We start from the raw sequence: 15,324 nt of genomic DNA on the forward strand, positions 1-15,324 counted from the left end.
ATTATATATATATATATATATATTATATATATCTCGAGAGAAAGAGAGAGAGAGAGAGAGAGAGAGAAATTCCCTGCTTTAAAACTATTTGCTTTGCTATAAGAGGCTGAAAGTACTTTATGACATTTTAATTCTAATGTGGATACTATGTTACAGATAAAAATAAAACCAAATATCCACCCCCTCACCCCTACCAAGCTCATGGAGCTGGGGGGGGGCACTCACAAGTGAGGTCTAAGATACCTGAGACATAGCATGTGTGGTTATCCTAAGTGCTCTAGTCCTTACTTCAGAATTAACAGGAACAGGCTGCCCTTCTGGGCCCTATTTGAGACTTAAAGAAAGGAAATGACTTTTTCTGTCTTTCAAAGCATGATAAACAGTACAGGATTCTCATTCTTAGGCACATACATTCTGGGTCAAGAGCTAATTATGAGAGTTTTAGAGGATGTTATACTGTGTGGCATTAAAAGTTATAATTAATGGTATTTATAAGAAAAATGAAAATAAGATTGGTTTGCTGGCCACAAAAGTTTTTCACATCATTTTCAACTCCTCTCTGCTTCCCGCAGTCTCTCCTACTCCCCTTACAGCTGAATGTTGTTGAATAGAATCAAGAAGGTATCATGACTCAGTCCCCTGCAAATTGATACTCTCATAGAATTTCTCTGCAGAACCCACTGCTTGGCAACAAAAGAAACCATCCATTAAAATGCGGTCCAAACGGGTTATTTCAGAAATTTCAATCACTCTCAAACTTCGGGGTAGCTGTCCTTAGAAACAGATAGCCTACTTCACAAACCAGACTGGAATGATTAAGCATAGGCTTTGCTGCCTTCCTCCTGTTCCACACACACAGATTGCTTTTCACGTCATCTATTTCCTTCTCCAAAAATTAGAAATTGTTCATGTATTCCCAGATATACACAAAATCTGCCACACAGATTCTCTGGTTCAGTAGGTGTTTTAGTCAGCTTTTTCACTACTGTGACTAAAAGACCCAACCAGAAAAAAAAAAAAAAAAAAAAAAAAGACCCAACCAGAACAATTGTAGAGGAGGAAAAGTTTATATGGGGGCTCACGATTTCAGAGGTCTCAGTACATAGACAGCAGATTCCATTCTTCAGGTCTCGAGGTGAGGTGATACATCATGGCAGAGGAGTATGGCGGAGGAAGCAGCTCTCGTGATGACCAGAAAGCAGAAAGACAGACTCCACTAGCCAGATACAAATATATATCCCAAAGCCAAGCCCCCCACACTTCCTCCAGCCACACCCCACCTACCTTCAATTACCACTCAACTAACCCCATCAGGTGATCAATTCACTGATTGGGTTAAGGCTCTCAAAGCCAAACATTTTTCCTTTAAACCTTCTTGCTTTGGGGGAACACCTCACATCCAAACCACAACAGTAAATGTAATATCTACCGTTCTTCAGCTAAAACTGAAGCCAGCTTGAAGTGAAGCAAAACCCCAAACTTAATGAAAATTACATTAGTGAAGTTTTCAGTAGCAAGAACCAAAGATTCTATAGCCATGGACTCAACCTAACAAATCCCCCCAAAATAATAGGATCTTTCTTGTTTCTAATGGAAACATAGACAGTTTATCATTTTCTACTTCTCTTTACCTGTTGACCAGTGTTCTACAGTAGAAATTCCGGAATCAGGCAGTCTAATTGACTTGCCTAGTTGCCTTTCTCCTTCTTGGACAGAGTTCTTCCTGCTGAGGTACCATGCATTCTGTTGCCCAGCCCCAGTTCTCTCATGGGCCATCCCTTCACAAAGAACTGCCTACATCACTTCTCTGAATGTTGTTTAGAGATAAGTCTTAGGATAGGCCACTGGGAAGAACAGACTCAGTGACTCAATCCACACCACCATGAAACACCAAGACATGTTGGTGACATCCACTGAGAGTGCACCAGAATCCACACCATGGACACTGGAGCCAAAGTTCCTAAGCTACACAGGGTTTGTAGAAAAAAAAATGCCAGAAATCCTGTGTCCCTTTGTTCCTCCTTGTCCATTTCTCAGAGCTCAAGAGTGAGAAAAGACTGCGCTCAAAAGTATCAAAACATAGTTCAATGGCTTTATACCTAGTTTCTTTTCAAAATTGAGAAAAACACCATTGGACAGAGATGCAGACCCCTGGGATCTTTTATAATTAATTTTTAAATTTATTTCAGTAGTTTTTAAATTGTTTTCTTATAAATGGTTGTAGTCTCACAAATAAAGGTCAAGGTTTCCTTTACCTTAACATAGTTATTGATATCAGCAGAAATAAACACAGAAAAAAAAAAAAGCAGAACTTAAGAGGAATTAAAAAAACAAGCTGTCCAACTTTCCCTAAAATTTGAAAGCAGATTAAAAGAGAAAAGCAAATTAAAACAAATGGATTTCTTTCATTGTGAAGGTCATTATCTTTTAAACATAATAACTAATCTGAACTCTATTGACTTTATAACCTTTTTGTTTCCTACCTGCAGGTATAACAGCATTTAAGGTAGCTTACATCCTATTTGTGTGGTCGGTCATGCTCATTATGATGTTTGATAGCTTGGTTGCTGTTCTAAATTTCTGCACTAGAATAATCTCTGGTTTGGAATTATATAAGTTACACTTGCAATTTGCCTAATTTGTCTAAATATTGAGTCAGGATTGAAAAAATATATATTTTAAACTCTTTAGTATCAATCTAATGGTTAAAAGCTTTGAAAAGTTTAATGTAACTACCAAGGATACCAAAAATCACTAGTTAATAAGATAAATAGTCCAGATGGCACCATTTCACAATAGCTGTTATCTGTCTAACAGATCTGTGTACCAGTTAGTCCACACTGGTGTTCCTGAACCTATCTATGCACTGCCTACGGCTGCTATATTCCTGTGACTTAACAAGCAACTAGACTAAAATAATTTATTATATTTTTAAGTAATTTTTTTATATTTTAAAGATTTTTATAACCTTAATTATACTGCCATATACCACTATTGATTATTCTATATTGTTGTACATTAATTTTCTTATTTTGCATTGGATTTCACTTTAATATCATCAATAAAATAAGCTGGCTTTGAGCATAGGGACAGAAATCTGGAATAGCATTTCACTGGCATATTACTTTATAGATTATAAGACAAAGCCATCAAGCCTTCCCTGGTTCCTTCATTCCATTTGCTTTGATTTGGCCAACTTTTGTGAAGTGCCTCCATGAGAAGATATAAGAATGACCTATTGGTAATCAAGCTGCGGAACTTAGAATTCTTGTTGGTATGCAGGTGGGGTCTGGTAGTGACATTTACCTAAGACTCACTGACTTTGTAGCATGAATTCTGAAGACTTGAAACCTCAACTTAGAAAACAGCAAAGACCTTTAAGTTTGTTTTTTAAAGTCAAGTTCTAAACAAAGAAAGGACGGAGGAAGGAAAGACTGGCTATGTTCTTATGTTCGTCAGCATCTAGAAATATCTTTTACATTTTTTCAGCTTAATGTTTATTTCTATGTAAAAATTAAAGGATTTTTGTCTTAAATTAAATTAAAAGATCCTCGTTCCTTTACTTCACCTGGGAATTCCCACTAAATCTACTGGATTGTTTTCTCATTAGGACAAAATTGAAAGATTATTCATTATAGAAAATGCACAATTAAAAGTGAAGACTTTGGTACCAGATAAGCATAAATGGAATTCTTCAGTTAGTATTTCCTAGTGATATCATTTTTAGTATGGATTTAACCTCTCCTGAATTTTTCTTATCCATCACAAAAATAATTTTACTGCTTTTCTCTAAGGATGAAAAGATTAACATAAGGCATTTAGTGCAGCACCTGCCAAAAGATATATACTTCCTGAGGGTGAAACTCTGGTTTCTCTCCTTCACTTCTATGTCCCAGCACAGAGATCAGTGCCTAGCAGGGACAGTTAGAAGTTTTTATAAAGACTGCCTGGAAGTTTCCCCCAGGAAACTTTAGAGTTGGGATCCTTCCAGCCACTGCTTTGGACCTGTAACATTAAGGACACTCAGTGCAATACTGCTAATGCTTCCTTTAGAAAAGTAAATCAATGAAATGTTACCTAGATGAATCATACCCTCACAGAGGCCAAATCCTACTGCCATCAGGGCACCAGTTCCAAGTTGAATGATGTTTAGCAGCACTATATTGTCTTACCTATAAAATCTGATACCCGAGAGATAGGAGATGAACTTGAGTGAAAGACTGCCCCAAGACCATGGGATTCCAGTCTTCTTAACATCTTAACTGTTGAATAATGTAAGAATAAGGCATGAACATAGTTGATATTTTGTGTCCATCAAAATGTAAGATTTATGATTCACAGACAAAGCTGTAGAAGATGTGAGTGCCTAAAGCTTTCCTCTCTAACACACAAAATATATGCAGTAAATATTTGTTGGGTCATTGAATGAAAGTCAGAGACTCCATAAATCATGATTAGTTAATATTATACTCCTACTATTACTCTTATCTTCCCATATTTACAGTGTTGATGAGGAATAAAATCAATATTTTATACTATACTGTGTACCTGTACATTCATAAGTTCAAAGACCATCATTAGAAAAATGGACATTATAGAAATCAATAACAGGATCAGAATCATACAACTGTGTTTTAGCAAATTTTGGCCTAGATTGATGTATAAAAATTGAAAAATTTGAAATTTATTCAAAAAAGTCAAAGACTAGAAATTATAAATGAGCAATTTTATGCAATTTAGGGGGAAATTATTAAACATTATTAAATTACACTGTTAACATTGAAAATATGGCATCTGGTTGTAAAGAAGGTATGAAATGATAGCTTTGATAATTGCCAACCCAGAAAATCCAGATTTGATTACATCCAATATTATTCCTCTTAGAAAACTTTGATAAGCTTATAAAAATGAAATTTAGATAAATATCATACTCTTAAAAGTGAAAATTAACAAGCATTCCCATTAATATTTGGAAAAAAAATGGTGGCTTTTGTTTTGATAGTAAAGCTCTATGTTTAAGCTTTATTATATTTTTATTTTTCCTATTGAATTAGACAATAATTAAAACAATGCAGGAAGTAACACAAAAACAATTGAGATAAGTGTTCAGTAAAATAAATAATTACAAAATAACTCAAATTCAAAAACTCAGTAGTCAAAAAATTAAAGGGAAATATTATATGTCACCCCGATAGATATAGATAATGCAATTAATGAAATCTTAGATCATTAATTTAGGGAAAAAAACTCCCTGGGAATAGAAAGAAATGACATTAATATATTCCTAAAAACCTACAGAAAACATTATGCTTACTGGCAAAACATTGAATGGTTTTCCTTTGCAATCAGGAACAAACCAAAAATGCTTGCTATTTAACATTTACAGTTTCCATTTAACATTGAACTGTAGGTCTTAGAAGTGCTAGAGTTACAAAAAGCACTGTCATTATTTTCAGTTACATGATTGTGTGCTTCCAAATTTCAAAAGGATATACAGATTTATCATTAGAATTAAGTTAAAATTACTTATATATTATCGAATATTAGTTGAAATTTTTTAGGAAAAGATAGCATTTGCAATATGTCATACCAAATTATGCCCAACTGAGAAATAAGTCCAATGAAATATATCTAAGACCTACAAGAGAAAATTTTAAAATCATATGGAGAGATTTAAAATAAGATCTCACTAAACAGAATCACATTTGTAAGCTAGATATGTATGGGAGAACTTGATCTAAAATACACTCGGGAGGTCAAAGGGCCTAGAATAGTTAAAAATCACCTGAATATAAACAGGGTAAAAGAATAAGTTCTTCTGGGATTTTAAGATGTATCATAAGGTTCCAGCTATTCAGGGTAGTGCACTATTGACACCAAAATAGACAAATAGACAAATATCACAACATAAAAAGGAAAGAAGCAGGCCTATGCATATATAGACCCTTGGTAATGGACAAAGTTGAACAGTAAGGAAAGGATATATTGCAATAAAGAGAACTAGTTAAATTAATCATTGTTTTGACATCCTATGTAGCTATTAAAAGTGTTTGATTCAATGCTATGTTCTGAATTAGAAAGAGTGTTCATCCATCTAACAAATATTTGGGAGCCACCAGTTATCATGAAATGTTTCTTTAAAAAATGTTACTAAGTCAGAAAATCAAATTACAACATCATATGCAATTGTTATTTTTCTCCAACTCCCAAGTCACACATGGGAGTCCTTACAAAATCATGACCCTTTTATTTCTCTGATTCCCTTCCTTCCCTCCTCACTTCAAGTCAGCCACACTAGTACTCTTTGCTAACACTCCAGTCATTCATCTATCTCTGAACTTCTGGACCAGCTGTTACTTCTGCTAGACTGTGTCACATCAGAAATCCTCCTATCACGCATTCTTGGCAAAATAAGGTCTTTGTCAAATCCTTGAACTCATGTTTTCAGTGAAATTATCTCTGACCACCCAATTTAAAATTGCAACTTTAGTACCTACACTCCTAGGCCCACTCTCTATTTCCCATTTTATTTTAATTATAATATATACAATTTCCCAAGTCCTGTATTTTTATTAATTATTTCATTACTGCCTGAATTTCACATTATAAAAATTCTATATAAGGACAAAATAATTCTGTTTTTACCATTGCTGTACTCCAATATACTAGTGTTGGGATTACTCCTGGCCTGAAGAAGAGTAAATACAGTGGTGTGTGTGTGTGTGTGTGTGTGTGTGTGTACTCTTGAATGTCTCTGTGTCAGCACTAATGTATAGAGAAAACGCAAAAGGAATAATAACAAAGCTTTCCACAGGTTATTTGGGGGAAGGAGCACTTTCCTCCCACGGAAGAAAGAAAAAGAATCGTCACATATTACTTTATATTTTTCTGTGTTGCTTGAATTATATAAAAAAGTAACTTTCAATGTCCTTAAATCTTAAAACAGACAGATCAATGAGGTCAGCTAAATCCAAAACCTTGGACAATAGCCAAAATAAAACTTAAGTCACAAGGTATACTCAAGAATCCTAAAATACAAGCAGATGTTAACCTCTAACAGTTAAAAGACCTGTGTGGTTCAACATCTGTATGAAGGAAGCTACAGAAGACAGCAGGTCATCCACTGACTTGAGAACAGAAACTGAAAGAAAGAAAAAGAAAAGGGAGGCTGGCCAACTGGTGCTCACTGGGAGCTGAACAGGCCAATATAAGAAGACCAGCTGAAACTGGGTGGAAATTATCTGACATTCCAACTCACAGGGAAGGGCAAGGGTTCTAGAGCAAATTAGATAAAAGTTAGAGCAGTCTGAACTCTCAAAGGTAACTGGAGCTTCCTTATAGAAAAAGGTCTCACAACAAAGAGAAACTACTGAAGTATAATCCAAACTGAAAGGACAAGAAGTAATAGGTGCTAATGGGGGGGAAAAAAAAGACCAGAAAAGATGGAGGGAGGAGAACCCTGGAGGCATATCTCAGAAAGTATGAGACCATATTTTTAAAATCATAATGTGATAGCAACAGGAAAAGAGGCCCCAGACTCCATAAAAATCTGTATTGCTTCCTAAAATCAAGAATACTAATTTCATATTAAAATGAGCAAGCAAACTACATCATGGTTCGATGACACACAAAATTAATAACAATTGTATAAGAAATGATGTAGTATCCCTAAGATGAAAATTTTCCAGAAAATCATGTTTACCAAAGGAATACACTGTATTCTTAGATTTCAATTGTGCTCAAATGATTTCTAAAATGATAAAGATATGAAGAAAAAATATAGACCACATTTAGGAGAATACAGAAATAAGGTAATTGAACAAAAAAAAGCTATTGGAAAGAAAAGAAAACATAATATTAAACACAATAAACCGGAAGAAATACAGGGTATATAAACACAACATATTGCTTAAAGAGAAAAAGAAGGTGAAAAGAGAGGACTTCTAATAAAGAAATGAAAAAAGGTAATGAGGATCCAGAATACATATAATAGAAGTCCCTGTAAAACAAAAGCAAAATTGTATTCTGCAACTGTATCAAAACCCAATTGCACCCAGTGCAGTGGTGCACACCTAAAATCACAGCAACTTGGGAGGCTGAGGCAAGAGGATCAAAAGTTCTCACAGCCAGCCTGGACAACTTAGCTGAAAATCTCAGCAACTTAATGAGACCTTGACTCAACATAAAAATTTTTTTAAAAGACTGGGGATGTAGCTGAGTACTAAAGTGCCCTTAGGTCCAACCCCCAGTACTAAAATAAAACAAACCAAAAAAAAAAATCTAAATTGCATATTTAGTACTTTAATAACTAGGAACACTAGAACTAAGGAATATTTTTTGAGGAATGAGAAGAGTTGAAAGGTTATGTTACATATTCAGAAGAATTATCCAAAATAATCAACACAGAAACATGTTTCAGAAAATCTACTGGATATTGAATAAAAAGAAGTAGCTAGACGGAAAAAAAAAAAAAAAAACAGCTCACTCATACATGAAAGAAGTTCACTGTGCCATCAGAGTTTGGGTAGTAATCCTTTATTCCAGAAGAAAATAGAATACTATGTTTATGAAATCCAGAAAAGAAAATGTGACCTAAGAATGTTGTATCCAGCCACACTGATTTTTAAGTACAAAGGCTGCAGGCAAACACTTGTCAACACATAAGAAATCAAAATCTAACTGCTTTGAACAATACCTGAAGAATTTATATGAGGATGAGTTTCAGATCATCAACATGACTGGAGAGATGAGGACTTAACAATTAGAGGAGAGTTCATGATTAAATGGGGGCTATAAGAGAGATACATTATCCTATGTGTGCTGTGCATGTGCTATGCAATATGGATAGAAGAGCTATGTATAAAAAATGGAAAGAGGAGATAGAAAGCACAAACAAAATGAAATATGCATGCTGCTTGCTCTATCATATTAACTAGGATTAAAATGATGATATTGCAAATCAGATACTGGAGAAGAGGAAAGAAAGGAGATAAAAGAAATTAGGAAATTTTTACATTGCTCACAGTAAAGTAGAAAATTTAAAAAGAAGGGATAAAGAATAAAGTACAAGGCTGCAGGCAAAATATATATATGCCTGGGGATTGGACCCAGAAGCTCTCTACCACTGAGCCACACCCTATCCCTTTTTATTTTATTTTACATGGTCTCACTAAATTGTGGAGGCTGACCTTAAACTTGCAATCCTCCTGCCTCAGTCACCCCAGTAGCTCTTTAGTATTGCCACTATACCCAGCAATCATATTTATATAAAGATATTATTATACCTTTAGAACACAAAACTTCTTAAATTAAAATTTAAAATAAACTTAAAAAGCAGAGACACCAAAACCAAAAGTAAACAGATAAGAAAATCATAGCATGGAAACCAAAAGAAAATTTTGTATGTTTCATATACTATTATTGTAAGCTACCTTTTTTTCTAAGACAATTTGGAGATAAACACAAACATACAAAAATAAAATTAAAAAAATAAATAATGAAAGTTGAACTATAATTTTCAAAGACATTTAAATATAGGAGGATGCAAGGAATAGGGTAAAGAATATGGCTATATCTGGGCATGGTGGTACATGCCTGAGATCCCAGCAATTTGGGAGGCTGAGACAGGATGATGGCATGTTCAAGGCCAATCTTAGCAATTTAGCAAGGCTCTAAGAAACTTAGAGAGACCCTATCTCAAAATAAAATATTAAAAAAAAATCTGGGGATATAGCTCAGTGGCAAAGCACCTCTGGGTTCAATTCCCATTTAAACAAACAAACTACACACACACACACACACACACTAGGTGTTTGGGGGTTTTGTTTGAGGTACTGGGGATTGAACCCAGGGCACTCTACTCAGGCTGGCCTCAAACTTGAGCTCCTCCTACTTTAGCCTCCTGGGATTATAGACATGCACCACCATACCCAGCTTGCTATTTTTTTTTTTTTGAACATATAGTATTTTGTAGGCTTAACTTCTGGGTTTATGTAACTATTTTAAATATTAATAAACTAGAATTAAAACTCCTAAAACATAATCCCTAAAAATTGAAAACATAAAATAAACCTAATAAAAGGTCAAACTACAATACTGTAATTACAGTTATATATTTCACCATGAAGATTTCCTTCATATTTGCTAACAGCTCCAGATATTAATGTGAAGTTTATTAAAATAACATAATAGTTGGGTTGCAGATAAACATATGTGGTTTTTGGCATCCCCCTCCACAAACTCACATCTAGCACACACAAGGAAACTAATGATAAATGAAATGAGTTGATACAGAGGAATCTTGCTGTCTTTTCTTTTCCATTTCTCTAGGAAAATAAAGGAAAGTCTGGAGTGTTTCCCTGTTAAACTGAATAACTTGATCCACACACTTGCACAAATGTCAGCCATCAGCCCTGCCAAATCTACTCCACAGACTTTGCCCCAGGAATCTTTTTTGCTGAGTACAACCAGATCGATTCAAAGAGCAACAATTTTAGGGTTCAGCAAGAAACCCAGTAATGTAAGTCTAAAGTCTGCCATCTTGACTTAATATCATTTGGCTTCCTCTCATTATTTCCTATAGCAGGATTTTTTTACTATGCAAATGAAAATCAGTTATAATTTGAGCAGAAGTGCCATTAAGAGGATGTTTTAAAGAAAAATCATAACAGCCAAAGCTATTAACACAGAACCATCAGAGAGAATAGTTCCTGCCCTGTAGTAGAATATAAATCAAGAGCTAATTAAAATGTCCATAAGAAAGGAACTGAAGAAATTAGGCAGTTTTTTCCCAGCACATAAGCTTATGATAGTTGTATATATTGCATTTTATAGGTAATATTTGCCTTTACAAATTGCCTCTCTTGGCCTTTGTGATAATTTTTTTAGAAAGATTCTTTCTTTGTTTAGTCTACACAAAACCAGATTTTAGCTCATGCTACAGGTTATATTACCATCTTTTAATTTTTACCTCCTTTTCTACAGCTGTATCTGATCCAGGTGACCCACAGTAACAACGAAACAAGCCTGACAGAAAAATCATTTGACCAGTTTTCAACACTCAACAGCCTACTCCAGAAGCAATTTGCATCATTGACTCTCCCAGAGTAAGACTCTATTATCACACATCATTTTGCCTTCAGTGTTTGTCCTTGAGCAAAAGCAAAAATTATGGTTATATGCTTTCCTATTTGGGAGCAACGCAGTATTCTGACTCCAATGCCATTGAGTCTCTCCCAGAAGAGTCTGTTCTTTCACTGTAAAGAATCTTTTGTCTCATAAAATAGAACAAGGTTTACAATTTTTTCTTTGCTTCCAGCCATTGATTTTGAAGACAGAAGAAATCAGAACCTATTTTATTTTTCATCAACTATTGGGAAAATTACTTTATTTACCTGTTTTTAAATTTAATCTTCTCAGTTCTTTTCTAAAAGAATAAAATTAAATTGAAAATGCAGAACTAAATTGTATATATATCTATTCTTTAATAGTAAAAAATTAAAAAGCTCTTACGGAATTAGTTCCTGTACCTGAAAGAAATTTAAGTATATTCATATGGGTTAGTATAACTCACATTTGTTAACAACTATGAGCTTTTTAATTATTAATTATTAAACTTGCATTATCTACCCTTAATTGATTATTATGTTCATTTTGAAGCAATCATGAAAATCACTTCAGCCATTCATCTTATAATGAAAGAATATTTTTAAATGAGCAAACTACAAATATAATGAAAATAACTACTGTTCTTATAAACCTAAAATTTGTCATTTCCAATGGGCCAAATTTAGATTGTAGAACTCAATGAACACTGGGATTTTTGTTAAATATTTAAATGGTCCTTTAACAACTAAATGTCCACTATATATCTGACAAACTTTGTACATGTAAGTTTTTACTTGGCTTTCACAGTTTAGTCACCTTCCAAAATATAAATATATATAAATAAGCAAAGTTGTCAATGGATGGAGAGAGGTTGTGCAATGTCAAAACTGAGTAAACCACATTCATGAAAAATTATGCTTACAAATGTCACAGAGACTTCAAAACATGAGTACTTTAAGAATCAGGAAGTCAAGAAATTGGAATGAGAGTATTTTCAAGACTCTAAGAGGGAAGTATCATCATTCTGAAAACTTTCAAACATCTGATTTAAAAATTATCAAAAAAGAAATTTGATCAAATAATTGAGAACAAAGAGACGTGAGCAAAAAATTCAAACTTTGACTGCAAATACTGAATTTAAAATCAATAGTTGACACCATATTATATTAATAATCTTTTAAAAATATAAATTATCGCCTGTTAAATGGCTGTCCTTTGGTTTCAAATTTTTAGAGTAACATGAAGAACTTTAGAAATGCTAATAATCTCTCCATATGCCTCCTCTAAACTTTCAGCTTTATTTAGGATTCCATTTGCTCACCACTTCTGCCTGGCACATGTACCTAAATTGATATTCAAACTATTTAAACAATCCATGGAGAGGAGGGATATGTAGTCTTATGTGGTGCCCTGAACAATACTTGTGTGCTTATGTTCCCAAATGGCGAAGGCTTACAGCAATGCATATAAATGACAGATGAGGGCAAGATTTCCTCTGACTCCTAAATATACCAAGAAGCTCTGTGAGAGTTATATGAAGCTGATCTGGAAAGTATGATCAGAAAGTCAGAGCCATGAAGAATAAAATTCTAATTAGACACAGGCTATAACAGTGGTCTTCAAATGGATCTATTTGTGTTTCTGGGTACTTTCCAAGAATACACAGGCTTGGAAGTATTCCTTAAAATTAATGTATGTCTTTAATTTAATCTGCTTGAGGAAGTTAGAGTTCCTTTTCCTGTCCTACTTTCAACACTACTCTTCTCTCAACCATCCAGAATCTTATTTTAGTATACCGTCCCAGAGTGTAAAAATATCTAAGAACCAGACAAAAAGGTGAATCAAAATCCTGGTGTTGGTTTTGTAGAAAATTAATTACTCTAATAACCAGGTAACATATCTACTTGCAAGTCAGGTGGTTTTTAGTCTTTGTGCTAAACAAAATTGAGCGAGAACATGATAACACTGTCAGACAAAAGACCCTAAAAAGTGATTTTCAATAACTGATTTCTATCTTACAATTGACATGTAAGATTTAAAACAATTGAATGACATTACACAACAGAATTCCTCAATTTTTAGGTACATATTTTATGCATAAGATTTTTAATACATATGTCTATAAAAATATCAACAATGGGATATAATTCATATCAAGCTGTTTTATTCTACCAATAAAGAAAATTCATATATAGATATGTAAATTAATATTTAAAACTAGGCTAAGTCATCTATTTATCAAATTTATTTATGAAAAAAATTACCATATATGTGTATATATATATATATATATATGTATAGTTATGATATTTATGTGCATGTATGTGTACACATACATTGTTATATTTTTGATTAATTTTGTATTAGAACTAATTTTAATGATAAATAAATCTAGGTCAGAAATTATAATATTTAACACTTTTTAAATAATTAAATACTAATTGTTAAAATACATAATCATATCCATTTTGCATTTCCCTGTCATTTCATCAAGAAGCAGTGAATGGGGTGGCATGAAGCTGTCACCTATTTCCATTTGCTGACAAGCCTTCACTATCCCCTATGTTCATTTCTCCCAGAATCATGGTAGCCAGTTTATGGTCTCCACCAAAAGAGACCTTTTTGTGTGTGAGAGAGATTGCAATCTGAGAAGCTGCTAGTTAGTTCCTAAAAAGAAATATTTAAACAGCAAAATGCATTACCAAATGTCACCATTAAAAGGTTGACCCACTTGATAACTGGTCTTAATCAAGTCCAGTTCATCAAAATGAATCTTCGGACTGTGCGGAGGAAAATCTATAAGTTTTACTCTTGGGGAGAGTGTAACTTTTTTGCAAAGAAAGAGATCAGATGGAAGCATATATCATTTGGTAAAATGTTTAATTTAGTTAGTGCAGTAATGTCTGCAGTAAGCCCAGAAGAAACAATACTATCTGAACTCTCTGAAAAATATACATCATTAACTTTACAAAGTATTTATGAAGCCCCAACATTTGTATTTAAGGAACAAAATGGGTGGTCACCATAAATATAGTAAGAAAGAACATAAAAATAAATTTAATGTCAAACTTAATTAAATTTAGTATTAATATTAATGACAGTAAAAATGGGACAAATGATCACAGCCATGTCAATGAAACTCTCAGAATTAATCACATGAACTATGGCTTTTTCAAATGTTTTCATTGGCACCTTCACCTCATGCAGCTGTTAACTTTGTGAACAATCCTACAATGAAGAGGCCAATGTTTGCACTAATAGAGTTATGCTTTTTTTCTTTTAAAACAGGTTTCCTCATTGGTGGCACTTACCTTTTACAAATTCAGATCACAAAAGATTCAGAGATCTAAATCATTATATGGAACAGATACTAAATGGACCACATGAAGTTGCAAATGTATGTTACAACCTATTTTTTTTCTATTTTTACCTAAAATATCAACTATTTCATACAGTATTATCAGAAATAATTTAGAATATTTTATAACTTTCTTTATTCATTCAATGAGTATGTATGTGTAAAGTACATGAACTGGGAACTCTGGAGCAGCTAAAAGGTATGGCACCAGGCCTCAAGTAACATGAAGTACCACAGGGTGCTCTAGAGTTTTAGGGGGGCATGAATTACTTCCAAGTGTAACAAGGGGTTTGAGGGAGAAGAGGTTATCTGACCTGGGTCTTCAACTCCAGGTAGGATTTAGTAGAGTTGGCTTGGTAAAGAGTCTGGAACACAATAAAGTTCAGGAATAAGAAAAAACAGGAAAGAATTGCTTTAGACACCTATTGCTGTTGTGACCAATAACCACAAACATGGTGGCTTAAAGTTCTTTAAGTTCTGAAGCTCCAAGTCTGAAAATGGGGTTATAGAACTAAAACCAAAGTGTTGATGGGCCAGTTCTTTCTTTCATCCTTAAAGGTTGCCCTCATTCCTTGGCTTCCAGCAATAGAGTGACATACTCAGGACTCTGGTCTATCTTCACATCTCCTACTTTGGCTCTGAGTTCCCTGACTCCCTTCTAAAAGGGCCTTATGATTACATTGGGACTTCCTGGATAATTCAGGACAATCTCTGCCTCAAGATTCTCAATTGAAGTTTATCAACAAAAGCCTCTTTTGTCGTGTAAGGTAACACACTCATAGGTTCAAGGGATTCGGACAGGGATATCTTTGGAGTAAATTATCCTGCCTATCACAGGGATATAAGAAAAAGTTCAAGGA

At 33.9% G+C, this 15,324-nt stretch overlaps 1 protein-coding gene across 3 annotated transcripts in view; it reads left to right on the forward strand.

Moving 5' to 3' along the window:
* Pik3c2g (phosphatidylinositol-4-phosphate 3-kinase catalytic subunit type 2 gamma) overlaps positions 1-15,324 on the forward strand; it is a 385,322-nt gene that overhangs the window by 299,869 nt on the left and 70,129 nt on the right. For all 3 annotated transcript variants that reach the window (XM_058576231.1, XM_058576230.1, XM_058576232.1), the window contains 3 exons: positions 10,330-10,519; positions 10,984-11,105; positions 14,395-14,503. In XM_058576231.1, the coding sequence (XP_058432214.1) occupies positions 10,330-10,519; positions 10,984-11,105; positions 14,395-14,503 (421 nt within the window). The remainder of the gene's footprint in view (positions 1-10,329; positions 10,520-10,983; positions 11,106-14,394; positions 14,504-15,324) is intronic.

The sequence above is a fragment of the Marmota monax genome, unplaced genomic scaffold (assembly GCF_021218885.2).
Source record: "Marmota monax isolate L192 unplaced genomic scaffold, Marmota_monax_Labrador192_F-V1.1 WCK01_AAM20220418_F8-fsc00012, whole genome shotgun sequence".
Lineage (NCBI taxonomy): Eukaryota > Metazoa > Chordata > Mammalia > Rodentia > Sciuridae > Marmota > Marmota monax.